The sequence below is a fragment of the Perognathus longimembris genome, chromosome 3 (genome assembly GCF_023159225.1).
Source record: "Perognathus longimembris pacificus isolate PPM17 chromosome 3, ASM2315922v1, whole genome shotgun sequence".
Taxonomy (NCBI): domain Eukaryota; kingdom Metazoa; phylum Chordata; class Mammalia; order Rodentia; family Heteromyidae; genus Perognathus; species Perognathus longimembris.
In genome coordinates, this window is record NC_063163.1 from 63,623,405 (window position 1) to 63,641,254 (window position 17,850).

The following is a 17,850-nucleotide window of genomic DNA, read 5'->3' on the forward strand; positions in this document are numbered from 1 at the left end:
TGGGAAAAAAAACGGGCTGGAGGTGACTCAGTGGTAGAAGCCCTGAATTTTAACCCCCCCCTCCTTCAACAACAACAAAAAACATTAACTTTGAGGCTGGAATTGGTGGGCCACTCCTGTAATTTTAGCACTGAAGGAGGCTGAGGCAGGACTATCATGAGTTCAAGGTCAACCTAGCCTTCTATATTAAGACCCTGTCTCAAAATGAAATGGAACAAAAGAAAACAACAGAAAGACTAACTGGATATTAGAAGAGATAACTAGTAGGTCTATTGTTTTTAAACGAATGCAATTGTTCCAGTAATACATTATTTTGTTTTTGTTTATTCTTTTTTTTTTTTTTTTGGCCAGTCCTGGGCCTTGGACTCAGGGTCTGAGCACCTTCCCTGGCTTCTTCCCGCTCAAGGCTAGCACCCTGCCACCTGAGCCACAGCGCCCCTTCTGGCCGTTTTCCATATATGTGGTGCTGGGGAATCGAACTGAGAGCTTCATGTGTAGGAGGCAAGCACTCTTGCCACTAGGCCATATTCCCAGCCCTTGTTTATTCTTGAAATAGTATCAAATTATTGGCAGAGGACTTATAGTTCTCTGTTTAATGTCAGTGGTTTACTGTGTGTCAGGTTTCTTTTTAAATTGTAAGAAATGTTTTTTCTTTCTCAAATGTTCCTTGCGAACAAAATTTGTTTTTGTGAATAAATTAGTCTAAAGGATTAATTAAAAATATTCTTGAGGCTGGGAATATGGCCTAGTGGTAAAGTGCTTGCCTCGCATGCATGAAGCCCTGGGTTTGATCCCTCAGCACCACATATACAGAAAAAGCCAGAAGTGGCTCTGTGGCTCAAGTGGTAGAGTCCTAGCTTTGAGCAAAATGAAGCCAGCGACAGGGCTCAGGCCCTGAGTTCAAGCCCCAGAACTGGCCAAAAAAAAAAAAAATCCCTGAATTATTGAATGTTTAAGTATGTTTCTGATTATAAAAGTTGATGTTAAGTTATCTTTTAAGGTAAATTTACTTGGAGTAGAATTAATTGTTGCAGTTTCACATGATAAAAGCTGAACAAAAACTGTTACAGTAGACATTTTCTTTCTAAATATATGTAATTATACATTGAGATTAGATAGTAAAAATAAAATACTTCTGTAGTGAATGTTAAGTAAAGTTATGACTCATAGGTTAAAGGTTGCAAGCTGGTAGCCCTTTGGCTTATGCCTGTAGTCCTAGCTACTCTGGAGGCTGAGATCTGAGGATTGCGGTTAGAAGCCAGCCAATGGCAGCAATGTCTGTGAGACTCTTATCTCCAATAAACTACTCAGAAAAAGCTGGAGTGGTGCTATGGCTCAAGTGGTAGAGCACTAGCCACCAGTCTCAGGCTACTGAGAGCTTTTTTGCTCAAGGATAGTGCTTTACCACTTGAGCCTCAGGCTCCACTTCTGGCTTTTGGTATTTAATTGGAGATAGGAATTTCATAGACTTTTCCTGCCCAAGCTGGCTTTCAACTCTGATCCTCAGATTCCAGCTTCCTGAATAGCTAGGATAACAGAGGTGAGACACTGGTGTTCAATCCCTTATTTTATTAATTAGACGTTTGGGCTTGGTGGCACATAAATGTAAACCCACCCTCTGGGAAAGTGGAGGCAGGAGGATTAAAAGCTTAAGGCCAGCTTCCACACTGTAGACTATCTTTAGAAGCAAGCAAACAAAAGCAAAACAAATTTAGCTAATTTTAGCTTTATATTGTACCTTATGAGTGTGTGTGTGTGTGTGTGTGTGTGTGTGTGTGTGTCTGTCTGTCTGTCTGTCTGTCCGTCCGTGTCCTGAAGCCCAGCTTGCAACCTTTAGCCCATGAGTTACCAGGGCCATCTTCTACATTTTAAAAAAGAATACAGGTATTTGTAATAGTGCCTTGTATCCTAAATCTAATTATCCTCTAAGGAGGCACAGTTGCACACTTAATAAAATGTTGACTTTGGAGAGATTTTGGGATGTGGATGGGGTTTTAGAGCCATGTTGGGGTCTGTGGGAAGGTATCTAGTGAGGACTAAAAAGATTAGAAGGGTAATTTTAATTCAGCATACATTTAATTTTGTTGTTCTTAATTTTGTTGTTTTGTTGTTTTTGATCACCTGAATGTTGTGTAATTACTTGGAGCATGACTTGAATTTGGAAACAGATTTAGGATTGAAGCCTGCCTTGCCCAGGAAGGAAAGTTTGGATGTTCTAAAACTGGGTTGTGGTTTTGGTTGTACAAATTACATATTCATTAAATTTTATTAAAATTTTGAATTTTGCCTCAGCAAATCTGTTAGTTTTGATCTTATGCAAATCACTTAACCCCTAAAATTTACTGTACTCCTTGACAAATGAGTACAGTAGTTAATGCTTGCTTTCTTAGATTGCTAAAGTAAGGTAAGGATTAAAATTTATATAGAGCATTTAATGTAGCTCAGTGGTAGAGCAGTTACCTAGCATGCAAGAGGTTGTACTTCTATCACCAGCACTTCAGTGGGGGAGAAAGTATAGATAGGTCTATACTGGCCATTATAGGTGCATAATTGGTGAATCCAACTGTGTACCTTTCTGTATGGACTGAGTATCATCAATTCATTGTGTGCTCTTCTGGTAGTTGCTAGCTCCTGTTGATCTTTTATCAGCCTACAATTTTGGGAAGAGCTCTCATCTATCACTGACATGTATTTGTGACTATTACATATTTCTTTTTCTTGCTGGGTGCCAAGGGCTCCTACTTGTAATCCTCACCTCTCAGGAGGGTGAGATTTAGAGGATCATGGTTTGAAGCCAGTTTCAGCAAAAAAATGTGAGACTCAAATGTGTTGTGTCTCAAATAACCAGCCAAAAGCTAGGATTGAGATAGGGCTCAGTTGGTTGAGCCAAGGGGTCAGAGGCTAGGTCAAATTCTCCACACATGTTTTCTGTGCATGGCTGCCTATGCGTGCAAGTGCATGCTGTGCTGCTTCTGGTACTTGAACTCTAGGCCTGGGCACTATCCCTGAGCTTTTTGCCCAAGGCTATGACCCCTACTACTTGAGTCACAGCTTCACTTCTGGCTTTTAGGTGGTTAGTTGGAGATAAGAGTGTCACAGACTTTCCTGCTGGGACTGGCTTTGTAGTTAAGAGTACAGACAGATGTGAGCTATGGGCTCTGGGCCGGCCTCCCTTTAGTTTTTGAAAGAAATCATTCTTCTGACTTGTACTTTCAAACATTATACTGAATCTACTCTTTTCATGTCACTAGAGACCTAATTTGCCCAGTTTTCTTGGATTTTTATTTTTATGTTTTCTCATTTACTTTATTGTTGTTTTAGAGGTGATATAGAGGGGTTACCTTTACATAGGTCAGGTAATAACTATTAACTTTTGTACAGTGTCATCTGTTCCCTCATTCTCGCCTATTCCCTCCCTCCCATCTCCACCCATGAGTTGTATAGTTCACTTTCATCAATGTCCAGGGCAACCACTGCATTTTTTTACCCTTTTTCCTCTGATTCTGTGTCATCCCCCACCCTCCTACAGATAGATGTGCATGTGAGTACAGGTAAAGAATATAGTCATCAGAAGAAGAAAAACACAAATTAAGAAAAAAGTCCTTTGTTTCCATATGTCTGTGTTTGTTTTAGTATATATATATGTTATTTTATATACACATGAAGAGGCTCTTGGGTATTACGTACCTTAGTGATTTTCTCCTAAGATTATCCTCTTTTGGTCTCACTGTATGTGAATATCTAGAATTCTTTGTAATTTCTAATATCTCACTGCGTTTTAGATCTTACTTCCCCATATCAGGGAGAACAGTTCCATTTGTCTCTCTGATCTTGGCTTATGTCACTTAACATGATTTGTTCTAGGTCTATCCATTTCCCTGCAAATGACATTCTTTCTAATGGCTGTGTAAAATTCAGTTGTGTACAGGTACCACATCTTTTGGATCCACTCATCTATTGTGGGGCATCTGGGTTGTTTCCATTTCTTGACTATTATGACTAGTGTGGCGGTGTACATGAATGTGCAGGTGTTCTTATATCCTGGCTCATGATGCTCAGGGTATATGCAAAGGAGTGTTATGGATGGGCCAGGGCAAAGTTTTTTTTTTTTTTTTTTTTTTGCCAGTTGGGCCTTGAACTCAGGGCCTGAACACTGTCTCTGGCTTCTTTTTGCTCAAGGCTAGCACTTTGCCACTTGAGCCATAGTGCCTCTTCTGGCTGTTTTCTATATATGTGGTGCTGGGGAATTGAACCCAGGGCTTCATGTATATGAGGCAAGCACTCTTGCCACTAGGTCATATTCCTAGCCCCAAGGGCGAAGGTTTATGTTTAGGTTTTTTTTTTTTTTTTTTTTTTTTTTTTTGAGGAACCTACAGACTGTTTTCCAGGATGGTTGTACTAGTTTACATTCCCATCAGCAGTGCAGTTGCGTTCTCCCCCCCCCCCCCCCCCCCATATCCCTGCCAGCATTTGTTGTTAGAATTCAAAATGTTGGCCAATCTGACTGGGGTAAGATGGTATCACAGAGTTGTTTTGATTTGCATTTCCTTTATGGCCAGGGATGATGAGCATTTCCTCATGTGTTTCTTTGCCATTTTTACCTCTTCTGAGAAGTCCCTGCCTAGCTCCCTTGCCCATTTGTTAATTGGTGTATTAACTTTGGGGAGGGGTTAGTTTCTTGAGCTCCTTGTATGTATTGGATATTAGTCCTTTGTTGGATGTACTCCTAGTAAAGATCCTTTCCCAATTGTTTGGCTGTCTTTTTAGTTTAGTAACTATATCCTTAGCTGTGCAGAAACTGTATTTTAATATAGTTCCATTTGTGGAGTCTCTCCCATATCTGTTGTGCCCCTGGGACTCTGTTCAGGAAATTTCTGCATGTACCTTAGTTCTAATGTCTCTCCTATTTCTTGCAGTAGTTTCAAAGTTTTAGGTCTGATGTTGAGACATGACTTTAAATTTAATGTGGTCTTGTTGTTTTTTTCCCCACCATCTCTTCAATCTTTTTTTTTTTTTTTTTTAAGTCAGGTTCACTCTTTAGCAACATTGGCCTAAAATTCTAGATCATCCCACCCTGACCAGCAATCCTGAGTGCTGAGATTACTCCGCTGTCCCTAGGAAGGTGGTTTAAGATGTATTTTGAAGGTAGGATTGGACTTTAGTATGCTGTAGGTAAAAGGAGGAAAGAAAATTTACCATGTCCATACTCTTTAATTCATAATGTCCTCCGAAGGCAGAAGTGGGAGGGAGTATGCAGAGCAAGTAGAGAAGGGAAAAGCAAGTTAAAGAAGGAACCAGAACAACCAGATAAAGTTGTGGCTGAAGTGGTAGAGAACTAGCCTTGCTGGGGGGAGGTCTTTTAAAGGAAACAGGAAGTTTGAAGTTTTTTAACTTCTTGGTTGTGATAAATGTGGGAACAGGGTATTTAAGATAGTATTTAGAATTAAGGGAGTGGTTGAGCTCTCCAAAGAAATTTAAAATTGCTTGAAAGTTAAATTTTTGTCCTGTTCAGAACAGATTATACCTTTCTCTCTGAAAGCCTATACCCTACAATTCCTAAATATATCAGTTGCTTTATTTATTAGCTGGTAAAGATCTTTGTTTAGACTATCATAATCTTTCTACTTTTAGTAGCTATAAGTATATGAATTAAATAATTGTTATCATCTTCTAAAGTCAGAGTAACATTGCTTTAGATCCATAAAGCTATGTTAAAATTTTTTCCCAAAGATTTCTTTTTTTTTTTGGCCAGTCCTGGGCCTTGGACTCAGGGCCTGAGCACCGTCCCTGGCTTCTTCCCGCTCAAGGCTAGCACTCTGCCACCTGAGCCACAGTGCCCCTTCTGGCCGTTTTCCATATATGTGGTGCTGGGGAATCGAACCAAGAGCTTCATGTGTAGGAGGCAAGCACTCTTGCCACTAGGCCATATTCCCAGCCCCCCCCCCCCAAAGATTTCTTTATTGAGATTAAGTAACTGCACAAATTTCACAGTACTGTGGCATAGTTATACTTAAAGTCACAAACAACATTTTAACCTTCATAATGATAAGTACCATCATCCTAATCTACAAAGCTTATGAACTCTACAAACATTAACAACAAAACTATTTCTTAGTTGTTCCTCTTTCTCATTCCCTCCCGCCCATCACCACCCTTAAGTTGCTTAGTTTACTTTCATCAATGTCCATTGCAGCTGATGGGTCACACTGCTGAGTTTTTTCACCTGCTTTCCACTCATTCTGTGCTGAACCATCATCTTCCCTCAGATGTGCACGTGTATACACCATATATGAGGTAAAGAATAGAGTTATCAAAAAATGAAAAGACAAAGTAAGAGGTCCTCTGTTTCCTTATCTTTGGGGTTAAAACTTTTTAGTTGGATTGTAAACAACATGAGGCTATTGTGTCTGTTTTCGTCCTTCTATTCCTTTTCTACAAGCTGAAAATAACAACTTAGTATATATTACTCTAAACCTTTTTCTGTGTTTATATGCATACGTAATAGGTTTTGTTTTTTTTTCTCTTCTGATATTGGGGCTTGAACTCTGGGCCTCTCATTCTTTTCTTCCTGTCCCACCCATCCTAGCTGGTGCTCTACCCCTTGAGCCACACCTTCAGTTCTGCCTTTTTAAGCTAGTTAATTGGAGGTGAAGTCACTTAGACTCTTCTGCCCAGGCTTGCTTCCAACTGTGTCCCTCTGGGTCTCAGGTTTAATGTTTTATATATGTTCATAAATAGTCTTTCATTAGGAACTTTTATTTTTAAAATGTTTTATTTCTTAATTTTTAATTATTTTTTTGTGCTACTATTGGGGCTTGAACTCAAAGTCTAGATGCTGTCTTTTAGTTTTGTTGCTCAAGGTTAGCACTCTGCCCCTTGAGCTACAGCTTTACTAGCTTTTTAGTGGTAATTGGAAATAAGAGTCTTAAAGACTTTTCTGGCTTCAGACCTAGATCCTCATGTCTCAGCCTCCTGAGTAGTTGAGATTACAGGGCTGAACTACTGGTGTCCTTTATGGGAGGGATAGATATGTATATGTATATATTATATAATATAATATAATTTTACTTTTTGCCAGTCCTGGGACTTGGGACTCAGGGCCTGAGCACTGTCCCTGGGTTCTTTTTGCTCAAGGCTAGCACTCTACTACTTGAGCCACAGTGCCACTTCCGGCTTTTACTGTGTATGTGGTGCTGAGGAATCAAACCCAGGGCTTCATGCATGCTAGGCAAGCACTCTACCACTAAGCCATATATATTCCCAGCCCTGGAAATATTTTTTTACACCATACATTCTAGGGAAAGTTACTAGGTTGTTAGTTTTGCAAAAGTAATTAAAGTCTAGGTTTAGAGTATTTGCTTAACATGGGCTAGTTTGAGGGGGAGCAGTTAATCTCAGCAACATCCCCCCTTTCCCCAACCTCTATTGATTGGTTGATTGATTGATTGCCGGTCCTGGGGCTTGGACTCAGGGCCTGAGCACTGTCCCTGGCTTCTTTTTGCTCAAGGCTAGCACTCTGCCACTTGAGCCACAGCACCACTTCTGTCCGTTTTCTATATATGTGGTGCTGAGAAATTGAACCCAGGGCTTCATGTATACGAGACAAGCACTCTTGCCACTAGGCCATATTCCCAGCCCCCTCCTTTCCTTTAAAATAAGTTAAATTTTTTTTTTCTTCTGGACCTAGGCCTTGAACTCAGGGCTTGGGTGCTGTGCTGTTTCTGTCCCTGAGCCTCTTCGTGCTCAAGGCTAGTGCTCTACCACTTTACCCACAGCACCACTTTTCCAGAGTAGTTTGTTGGAGATAGAGTCTCATAGACGTTCCTGCCCTGGCTGGTTTTGAATAATGATCCTTAGATCTCAGCCTCCTGAGTAGCTAGGCCTGAGCCACCGGTGTTTGATATGAAGTAGATTTTTATTTGATAATGGATACCTCCCTGACCAATTTTTAGGTTGTCTTTGTAGGACTAAGTGTTTTTGTTTTCTTTCCTGTTCAAAGCTGGCAGTTAAACCACTTAAGTCACACCTCTGTTGTCTGCTTTTTGCCCATTAACTAATTGGAGATAAAGAGTTTCACAGACTTTTCTGCCTGAGGCAAATTTTTTCCATACCAAAATTTTAGATGTTGTCTTTCTTGTCTCCCAGGTTAGTTTCAAATTCTTGAGTTGGAGACCCTACTTCATCCTTTCTAGTGCTGGGACTTGAGAGGTGTGCCATTTTTCTATTTTGTGTATTTTGGTATATATGGTTGAATCTTTAACAACCTGCAAGTGGTTTTGGTTTTATCCAAGCTTTCTGTTATTCAGATTAATTAATTTCAATTTTCCCGTTCTTAGATTTACAGATTGTTCTGCTTGCTCCAATCTACTATTTAACTTCTGTGGGGACATTTTTTTTTTTTTTTTGCCAGTCCTGGGCCTTGGACTCAGGGCCTGAGCACTGTCCCTGGCTTCTTCCCGCTCAAGGCTAGCACTCTGCCACTTGAGCCACAGCGCCGCTTCTGGCCGTTTTCTGTATATGTGGTGCTGGGGAATCGAACCTAGGGCCTCGTGTATCCGAGGCAGGCACTCTTGCCACTAGGCTATATCCCCAGCCCCTGTGGGGACATTTTTATTTTTGTTCTCCAGAATTTTAGTTAACCAACCCATTAATTGTTAGCTTACACTATTTTTACAGAGTAGGATCTTTTTTTTTTTTTTTTTTGGCCAGTCCTGGGCCTTGGACTCAGGGCCTGAGCACTGTCCCTGGCTTCTTCCCGCTCAAGGCTAGCACTCTGCCACTTGAGCCACAGCGCCGCTTCTGGCCGTTTTCTGTATATGTGGTGCTGGGGAATCGAACCCAGGGCCTCGTGTATCCGAGGCAGGCACTCTTGCCACTAGGCCATATCCCCAGCCCCTGGAGAGTAGGATCTTATTTCAGAATTTTTTGGTTACTTTTTATCATTTCTACTAAACTTTTCATTTTGTCTATAGTTTCTGGTTTTCATTAGTATTTTGTCTATTTTCCTTTAATTCATTAAGCATATTCAAGATGCCACCAGTGCTTTTTGAGGCTTTTCTGTCCAGGCTGACTTCGAACCATGATCCTCAGATCTCATTCTCCTTAGTAGCTAGGATTACTAGTGTGAGTACTAGTGTGAGCCAGTTGACTAATTTCTGTAAGATACTTGCTTACTGGCTGTTTTTGGAGATGGAGTCTCTTTTCTGCCCAGGTTGCCTTCAGTCAGCTCCCTGAATTAACTAGGATTAATGTGTGTGAGCAACTGGAGCCAGACAAAATTTTTATATTTGCAGTGTCTGTTCTTAAGCTTTTATATATTCATTTTATGATAAAGCTTTTAATATAGCCACTAAATTTAATAAGTTTGGTCTTGAAATTTTTAAAATAAATTTATTTATTTTTGTATAGGTATTGGGGTGGGGCTTGAACAAACACTCAGGCATTATCCCTGTGCTTTTTAAAAGACTAGCACTCTGCCATTTGAGTTACAGCTCTACTCCTGGCTTTTTTGGTAGTTATTTTGAGATAAGAGGTGTCTCATGGACTTTTTTGCCTGGGCTGGTTTCGAGCTGTTATCCTCAGATCTGAATCTGAGTAGCTAGAATTACAGGCCTTAGCCACTGGTGCCTGACTACTTCTGACTTTTTACTAGTTAATTGGTCATCAGAGTCTTAACAGACTTTTCCTGCCTGGGCTTGCTTCAGACTTCAATTCTCTCATCTCAGCCTTCTGAGTAGCTAAGATTACAGGGCCGAACCACCGGTGCCTGGCATGGGAAACATTTTTTTTTCCCCACTTTAAAATTTATTTTCAGCATGACACTGGTGGTTCACACTTGTAATCCTAGCTACTAAGGAGGATCTGAAGATAGCAGTTGGAAGCCAGCCTGGGCAAAAATGTCCCCGTGAGACACTTATCCCAATAAACCATTCAAAAACCAGAAGTGGCACTGTGGCTCTAGTGGTAGAGCACTAGCCTTGAGCAGAAAGAGGCTCAGGGCTGAGTTCAAGCCCCACAGTGGACACAAAAACAACAAATACCCACAACAAAAAAGAAATGATTGGGCTGGGAATATGGCTTAGCAATAGAGTGCTTGCCTTGCATGCATGAAACCCTGGGTTCAATTCATCTGCACCACATAAACAGAAAAAAAATTATTGTCAGTTGCACAAAATACCTTTTTAGAGGCTTTACTTTTTATAATTTAGCTTGTTTTTAATTTTTTTCTTTATGATGAAATAGTCCTAAAAAGAAGTTACAGTTCCACAAATCAGGTTATGAATACAATTTTCTGGATCAGATTCACCCCTTTTTCTCTCCCATTTTTCCCTTCCCATCCCTTTTCTCAGGTTCTATAGCTCAGTTTTTATATAAAGGTACATTGGCTATAATGGCTGCTTTTGTTCACCCTTTCATCCTTTCATGTCCCTGGAAAGCATTTTTTTATACACTGTAAGGAAAGTTAAGTTTAGAAAGGTATACTGTTGCTGGGGATATGGCCTAGTGGCAAGAGTGCCTGCCTCATATACATGAGGCCCTGGGTTCGATTCCCCAGCACCACATATACAGAAAATGGCCAGAAGTGGCGCTGTGGCTCAAGTGCTAGCCTTGAGCAAAAAGAAGCCAGGGAGAGTGCTCAGGCCCTGAGTCCAAGCCCCAGGACTGGCCAAAAAAACAAAAACAAAAACAAAAAAAAAAGAAAGGTATACTGTTAAGTAGGTTGTTAGAATTGATGAGTTACAAAAGTAACTAAGATCTGGGAATTCCATACAGTGTTTGCTAACATGGGTCAGGTTGGAGGTTTGATCTCAGCAAACATCCTCCCCCTTGCTTAATTTAAGTGAAGTAGATTTTTGAGTAATGAATACCTAATTAATTTTTAGATTGTCTTGTGGGACTAAGTATTTTGTGGTTGAATCATTCTCAGTGTTATAATTTAAGATTTAAAAACATTGTTATATAGGAATTCTATTGTGAGATACAGAGAAGCCTTTTTTTTTTTTTTTTTGCCAGTTCTGGGGCTTTGGACTCAGGGCCTGAGCACTATCCCTGGCATCTTTTTGCTCAAGGCTAGTGCTCTACCACTTGACCTACAGCACCACTTTTGGCTGTTTTCTGTATATGTGGTGCTGGGGAATTGAACCCAGGGCTTCATGTATATGAGGCAAGCACTCTTGCCACTAGGCCATATCCACAGCCCCAAAAGTCTATACATTTTATAACATCAGTAGATTTAAGCCAAACTGTAGCCTCATTTTTCTGAAAATGGTTATGTTGATCAGCAAGTTGTTGTTTACAGCAAGTCAATATTAACTAGTATTTCAGCTTCTTATGTGTCAGTGCTTTTTTTTTTTTTTTTTTTTTTTTAAAGTTTTTCTTTGCTCAAAACTCTACCATTTGAGCCCACAGCTCCATTTCCAGATTTTTGGAAGTTAATTGGAGCCACTCTCATGCTGGATGGAGTTCAGACTCAGGGCCTTCTGCATATTAGGCAAGTGGTCTTCCCACTGAATCATTGTTGTTATTGTTAATATACTTCTTGCTTTAAAGCCCAGGATGGCTCTGACTCCTCCATCCTCCTCAGCATTACAAGTGCTAGGACTATAGACTTATATGACCAAGTATGCTGTATTTTTAAAGAAAATCTCCTTTGAGCTTGGCACCAGTGTCTCACACCTGTTAGCTACTCAGGAGGTTGAGATCTGATGGTAGCTGTTCAAAGCTAGTTGGATAGGACACTTATCTCCAATTAATAGCCAAAAAGCTGGAAGTAGAACTGTGGGTTAAGTGGTTAGAGTGCTAGCTTTGATCAAAAAGTCTTAGGTACAGTGCCCAGGCCCTAGTTCAAGCCCTAACACTTGAGTGTATTTATGCTTGATACTTCTTTAAATCTTTTGTATTTTGTCTTTTATTTGAAAATTATTATTATTTTGTGGTATAGGGATTTGAACTTGGCCTTACAGCTTGCTTGACTTGCTTGTTGGCTCTACTTGAGCCATATCTCCAACCATGGTTTTTTTTTTCCCCACTACTTGTTTTCAAGATGGAATCTAGCAGACTTTTCTGCCCAGGCTGGGTTTGAATCAGGTTCCTCTGGATCTCAGTCTTCTTTTTTTTTTTTTTTTAGATTTTTATTGTCAAACTGATGTACAGAGAGGTTACAGTTTCATATGTTAGGCATTGGATACATTTCTTGTACTGTTTGTTACCTCCACTCTTATTCCCCCTTCCCTCCTCCCCTTTTCCCTTTCCCCCTATGAATTGTTCAGTTGATTTATACCAAACAGTTTTGCAAGTATTGCTTTTGTAATCGTTTGTCTTGTTACCCTGTGTCTCTCGATTTTGGTATTCCCTTTCAGTTTCCTAGTTCTAATACCAGTATACATGGTTTCCAATGTACTCAGATAAGATACAGAGATAGTGCAGGTACAGGATCTCAGTCTCCTGAGTCCCTAGGATTACAGGTACTAGCCAACGGTCCTTGGCTTGATTTGCTTATTGTATTGAATGGCTGGTTGTTGTTTTTGTTGTTGTTGTTGTAGAGTTGCATTAGGGGGCTGGGAATATGGCCTAGTGGTAAAGTGCTCACCTCGTATACATGAAGCCCTGGGTTATATTGTCTTCCTTTCGTGTCCTCTGTTTCAGCCAGATTGTTTTTATTGTTTTTTTTTTTTTAGCCTTTAACAGTAAAAAATACATGAAGTAAATGAAGAGGTAAAGTAGCCAGGTGCTGGTGGTTCATGCCTTTTAATCCTAGCTACTTGGAGGTTAAGATTTGAGGACTGGATTTCAGATCCAGCCTAGGCAGAAAAATCTAGGGGACTTTTAACCCTGATTAATCACTACAAAAGCCAGAAGTGGGTATAAAAGGCTCAAGGATAACACTCAGTCTTGAGTTCAAGCCCTATTACCAGCACACATACACAAAAAAAAGAAGAAAAAAGAATAAAGGATGTTTATTTTTGCCTCATGTTTTGGAAACTTCAATCCATTTTGGGTGACCTATTGCCTTTCAGTGTGAGATAAGGCAGTACATCATGATTTGGAATTGGGGTGGAGGAAACACTCAACAAGTAAATAGGGAGAAGGGCTTTTCTCAGGAAGCATCATATGACTTAACTTCCTCCTACTGGGCCCTTTGTCCTAAAGGTTCCTGTACCTCACTGTAGAGGAGAAGGAAACCTTCCACAGGTACCCTGAGGGATTTTAATTACCTAAGTTACTGAAATTCTCTTGGTCAATCGCATTCCCTTTCCTTCTAGGTTTTCTTTGTCTTCCCAATTTTCTTACATTTGGGTCTGTCTTGTCATTTCAGATTTTAGTGTGTCATTTCCTCAAATAATTGTTCTCTGATCAACAGACTAGTTAGTCATACAGTAAGTGACCATTTGCTTTTTAATGGTTTAAATTTAGGTTAAAATATGATAAATCTTGTCCAGAAATTAAGAAAATGCAGCAAGGTATAATTAATCCCACAATACTAAATAACCCCATTACTGTTATGATTATTTATATTGGTCTTCCCTTTATTTTTCAGAGGCTCTTTATTATTTTTTTAATCTTTATTGTAAAGGTAATGAACAGGGGGGGTTACACTTAGAAAAGTAAAGTAATGATTACACATTTCTTTTTCTTTTCTTCTTCTTCTCTTTTTTTTTTTTTGGGCAGTCCTGGGGCTTGAACTCAGGGCCTGAGCACTGTCCCTGTCTTCTTTTTGCTCAAGGCTAGCACTCTACCACTTGAGCCACAGTGCCACCTCTGGCTTTTTCTATATATGTGGTGCTGAGGAATCAAACCCAGTGCTTCATATATACAAGGCAAGCACTCTACCACTAGGCCATGTTCCCAGCCCTATACATTTCTTTTTAAATACTGTTCCCTCATTTTCTCTCGCTTATTCTACTCTTCTCTCCAAGTTGTATAGTCCGTTTCCAACAATGTCTAGTGTGTATCATTGTTGTATTAGTTCATCCTTGTCTTGCTGTTTCTGTGATTCCCTTTCCCTTCCATGGATCAGATAAACCTGTATACAAGACAAGGGTACAGAAAATAAAAACAGAAAAAAACATCAGAACTAACTGCATACAGGACATAATAACAACCTCTTGTTTCCAATTCTTGGAGATCATTTGGATATGTTTCATTATATATGGTCCTATGTACTTAGTGATTGATCTATTGTGATTTCCTGTGAAGAATATCATAGACATATTCTCCTTATTACATCATACAGCCTACTTTTCTTTGGGCCTGGCTTGCTTTGCTTAATGTAATATTTTTCCAGGTTTTTCCATTTCCTTATGAATGGTGCAGTGTCATTTCTGATGGAAGCATAGAACTCCATTGTGTATATATAACACATCTTGATCCATTCATCTACTGAGGGACATCTGGGTTGGTTCCATATCTTAGCTATGGTAAATAACACTGCAATAAACATGGTTGTGCTGGTAGCTTTAGTATGGCCTTGTTTTTGGTCATTTGGGTAAATGCCCAGGAGTGGGATTATTGGGTCATAGGGGAGCTATATGATTAGTCTTTTGAGGAACCTCCATACTGCTTTCCAGAGTGGCTGAACAAGTTTACACTCCCACCAACAGTATAGTAGCATTCCCTTTAGGCCACATCCCTGCCAGCATTTGTTGTCATTAGATTTCTTGATAATGGCCAATCTAATTGGGGCAAGGTGGAATATCATTGTTTTGATTTGCATTTCTTTTATGGCCAGAAACATTGAACATTTCTTCCTGTGTCTATTGCCCATTTTTATTTCCTCTTCAGAGAAGTCTCTCGTTAAGTCTTTAGCCCACCTGTTAATGAGGTGGTTCTTTGGGGATTTGGTCTTGGGGGATTTTTTTGAGTTCTAAGTATATTTTAGATATAAGGCCCTTGTCTCTTATGGCCAGTGAAGATCTCCCAGTCTGTGGGCTTTCTATTTATCTTGCTAGCTGTGTCCTTTGCCATGTAGAAGCTTTGCAGTTTAATGCAATCCCATGTATCCAGCCTTTCTTGGATTTGTTGCTTCTGAGTCTTTATTAAAAAAGTTTTTACCTGTGCCAAGGAGCCTTAGTGCTTCCGCTGTTCCTTACTGTAGTATTTTCAGGGTATCTGCTTTTACCTCCAGGTCTTTGGTTCATTTGGATTTGATTCTGGTGCAGGGGGATATATGAGGATCTAGCTTCAGTTTTCTACATGTGCATAGCCAGTTCTGCCAGCACCATTTGTTAAAGAGGCTTTCTTTCATCCTGTTTTTTTGGCTCCCTTATCAAAGATTAGGTGGCCATAGGTCTGCAGGTTCATTTCTGGGTGTTCAGTTCTGTTCCATTGGTCCAGAGGCTATTTTGTGTGTGAATTTTAAAGTTAGTATACAAGGGGAATTTTATTGTGAAATTTCCATTAATGTATACAAAGTATCCCAAACAATCCCATACTCTTTATCACTTACCCTTTATATTGTTCTAAAACTTGACTTTAATAACCACTGTCTATTTCAGACCCAGGAATCTTATTCTGTGAAAAGTGAGGCTATTGTGTTTTACCTCCCCACCTATCATCTTCAGGCCAACCTATATAGTAAATTTTTTTTCTTTCTAATTGGTTCCTTTTTCTGTCTATGAGATCAAAGTGATTACTGTTCAGGGCTAGTGATTTTTTTTTTTTTTTTGCTAACCTCCTTACTTATATGACCTCATTTTCTCTATTTGCTCAAGAACTTTGTTTCTACTAGGAGCTGGTAGCTCATGCTTATAAACCTAGCTACTCAGGAGGATCTCTTTTTGAAGCCAACCCAAGCAGAAAAATTCCTAAGACTCTTGTCTCTAATGAAATACTAAACACTGGAAGTAGAATTGTGGTTCAATTGTGGGCTAGAGGAAAAAAGCCAAGTTCATAGCTAAGGCCCTGAGTTTAAGTTCTAGTACTGGCATAATAACAGCAACAAAAAACATTGCACTAGAAATTATTTTCTTTTTTACTTTTTGTTGTTTTGAAATAGGTCCATCCTAGGCTAGCCTCTAATTTACTGTTCTGTCTCAGACTGGGGTTCTATACATGTGACACTAAGCCTGACTTAGAAATTATTTTTACTCTGCCCCTCTAGCTTCTTCTGCATAGTAGTATATAGTAGATGTTCAGAAAATATTAGTTGAATATAGAGGAATGATGAAGAGATTGGATGTTTGGAAATCTGGATACTTATCCTAATGGTGGTAACTTGGGTAGTTATCTAGCATTTCTTTGCCTAAGTATTTTATTTTGAGTCTGGTACTGGGTTTTGAGCTCAGGGCTTCTAGCTTGCCTGGCTTGCTTCCTCTTTTAGTTGTTGCTCTACTAACATGAGTCATGCTACCAGTCTGGCTTTTTTTTTTTTTTTTTTTTTTTTTTGCCAATCCTGGGGCTTGAACTCAGGGCCTGAGCACTATCCCTGGCTTCTTTTTGCTCAAGGCTAGCACTCTACCTCTTGAGCCACAGCGCCACTTCCGGCTTTTTCTGTGTATGTGATACTGAAGAATCGAACCGAGAGCTTCATGTATACTAGGCTAGTACTCTACCGCTAAGCCACATTACCAGCCTGGCCTTTTAATGTTATGATAAAGGTATTATACAGAAGAGTTACAATTACATAAATTGGGAAATGAATATATTTCTTTTTGTACAGCATCACTCTTTCCCTCACTCTCCCAGTTTTCCCCTCCTGTCCCTACCCACAAGTTGTATAGTTCATTTTCAACAGAGTGTCTAGTGAGTATCACTGCCTCATTTGTTCACCCCAGTCTGGCTTTTTTTTTTTTTGGGCCAGTCCTGGGCCTTGGACTCAGGGCCTGAGCACTGTCCCTGGCTTCTTCCCGCTCAAGGCTAGCACTCTGCCACCTGAGCCACAGCGCCCCTTCTGGCCGTTTTCCATATGTGGTGCTGGGGAATTGAACGGAGAGCTTCATGTGTAGGAGGCAAGCACTCTTGCCACTAGGCCATATTCCCAGCCCCCCAGTCTGGCTTTTTGATGGAGATGTTGGAGATGGAATCTCATGAGCTCTTTCCTGGGCTTTCTTTCAACTTTGATCCTCTGGGTTACAGTCTCCTGAGTAGCTAGGATTACAGATGTGATCCTACATGGTCTAGATTAAACTACAAGTTCTTAATCATTTACATGGGAAACAAAACTTAATAGTAAGGTTTATTTGGAGATTTAACTACGAAATAGGTTGTTTGAGCTTCCTGCAACAACCAACTAGAATCTTGGTGGCTGAAAAATATAGAAATTTATTCACTCAATTTTGGAGGCTAGAGGTCTGAATTCAGTTCCATTGTAATCAAATCAAGATGTCAAGTCTACCACCCTTCTTCTGGAGTCTCTCGGGGAAGAATCTCTGTTACTTGTGCTTCATTCTGGTGATTGCTTCATTCCTTGGTTATGTCACAGCAATCTTTTTTAAAGGTGAAAAATGAGTTTTAGTTGGTTTGCAACTGTCTTGCTCCGCCGGGGCTACCCCAGAACTAGAGGCAGTTGCAGCTTCTAAGCTGGCAGGTTTTTTTTTCCTTTCTTCTTTTTCACAAGCTTCTCCTTTCTGTAGTCCTCTTGTTCACCACAGGCCCCTGGGCTCTCAGCAGGCCTATGTTCTCTGTAGGCCTCCATTCTCAATGAGCCTCCACTTTCTACAGGCCTCGGGGCTCTCCATAGGCCTTGTGGCTCTCTATAGGCCTCTACTCTCCATGGGCCTTGTGGCTCTCTTTGGGCCTTTGGTCTCCAAGAGCCTCCACTCTCCATGGGCCTCCACTCAGCGGGCCTTGTGGCTCTCCGTTGGTGTATGTTTTCCGTGGGCCTCGTGGCTCTCTGTTGGCCTATGTTCTCCA

At 40.2% G+C, this 17,850-nt stretch overlaps 1 protein-coding gene across 2 annotated transcripts in view; it reads left to right on the forward strand.

Annotated features, from left to right (window-relative positions):
- The window catches only part of LOC125348460 (zinc finger MYM-type protein 2), a 94,307-nt gene that overhangs the window by 11,477 nt on the left and 64,980 nt on the right, over window positions 1-17,850 (forward strand). Inside the window, exon 4 of one of the 2 annotated variants that reach the window (XM_048341685.1) lies at window positions 1,420-1,452. The exons of the other annotated variant lie outside the window; for it this stretch is intronic. Coding sequence (XP_048197642.1) covers window positions 1,420-1,452 — 33 coding nt within the window. The remainder of the gene's footprint in view (window positions 1-1,419; window positions 1,453-17,850) is intronic. 2 annotated transcript variants of the gene reach the window in all.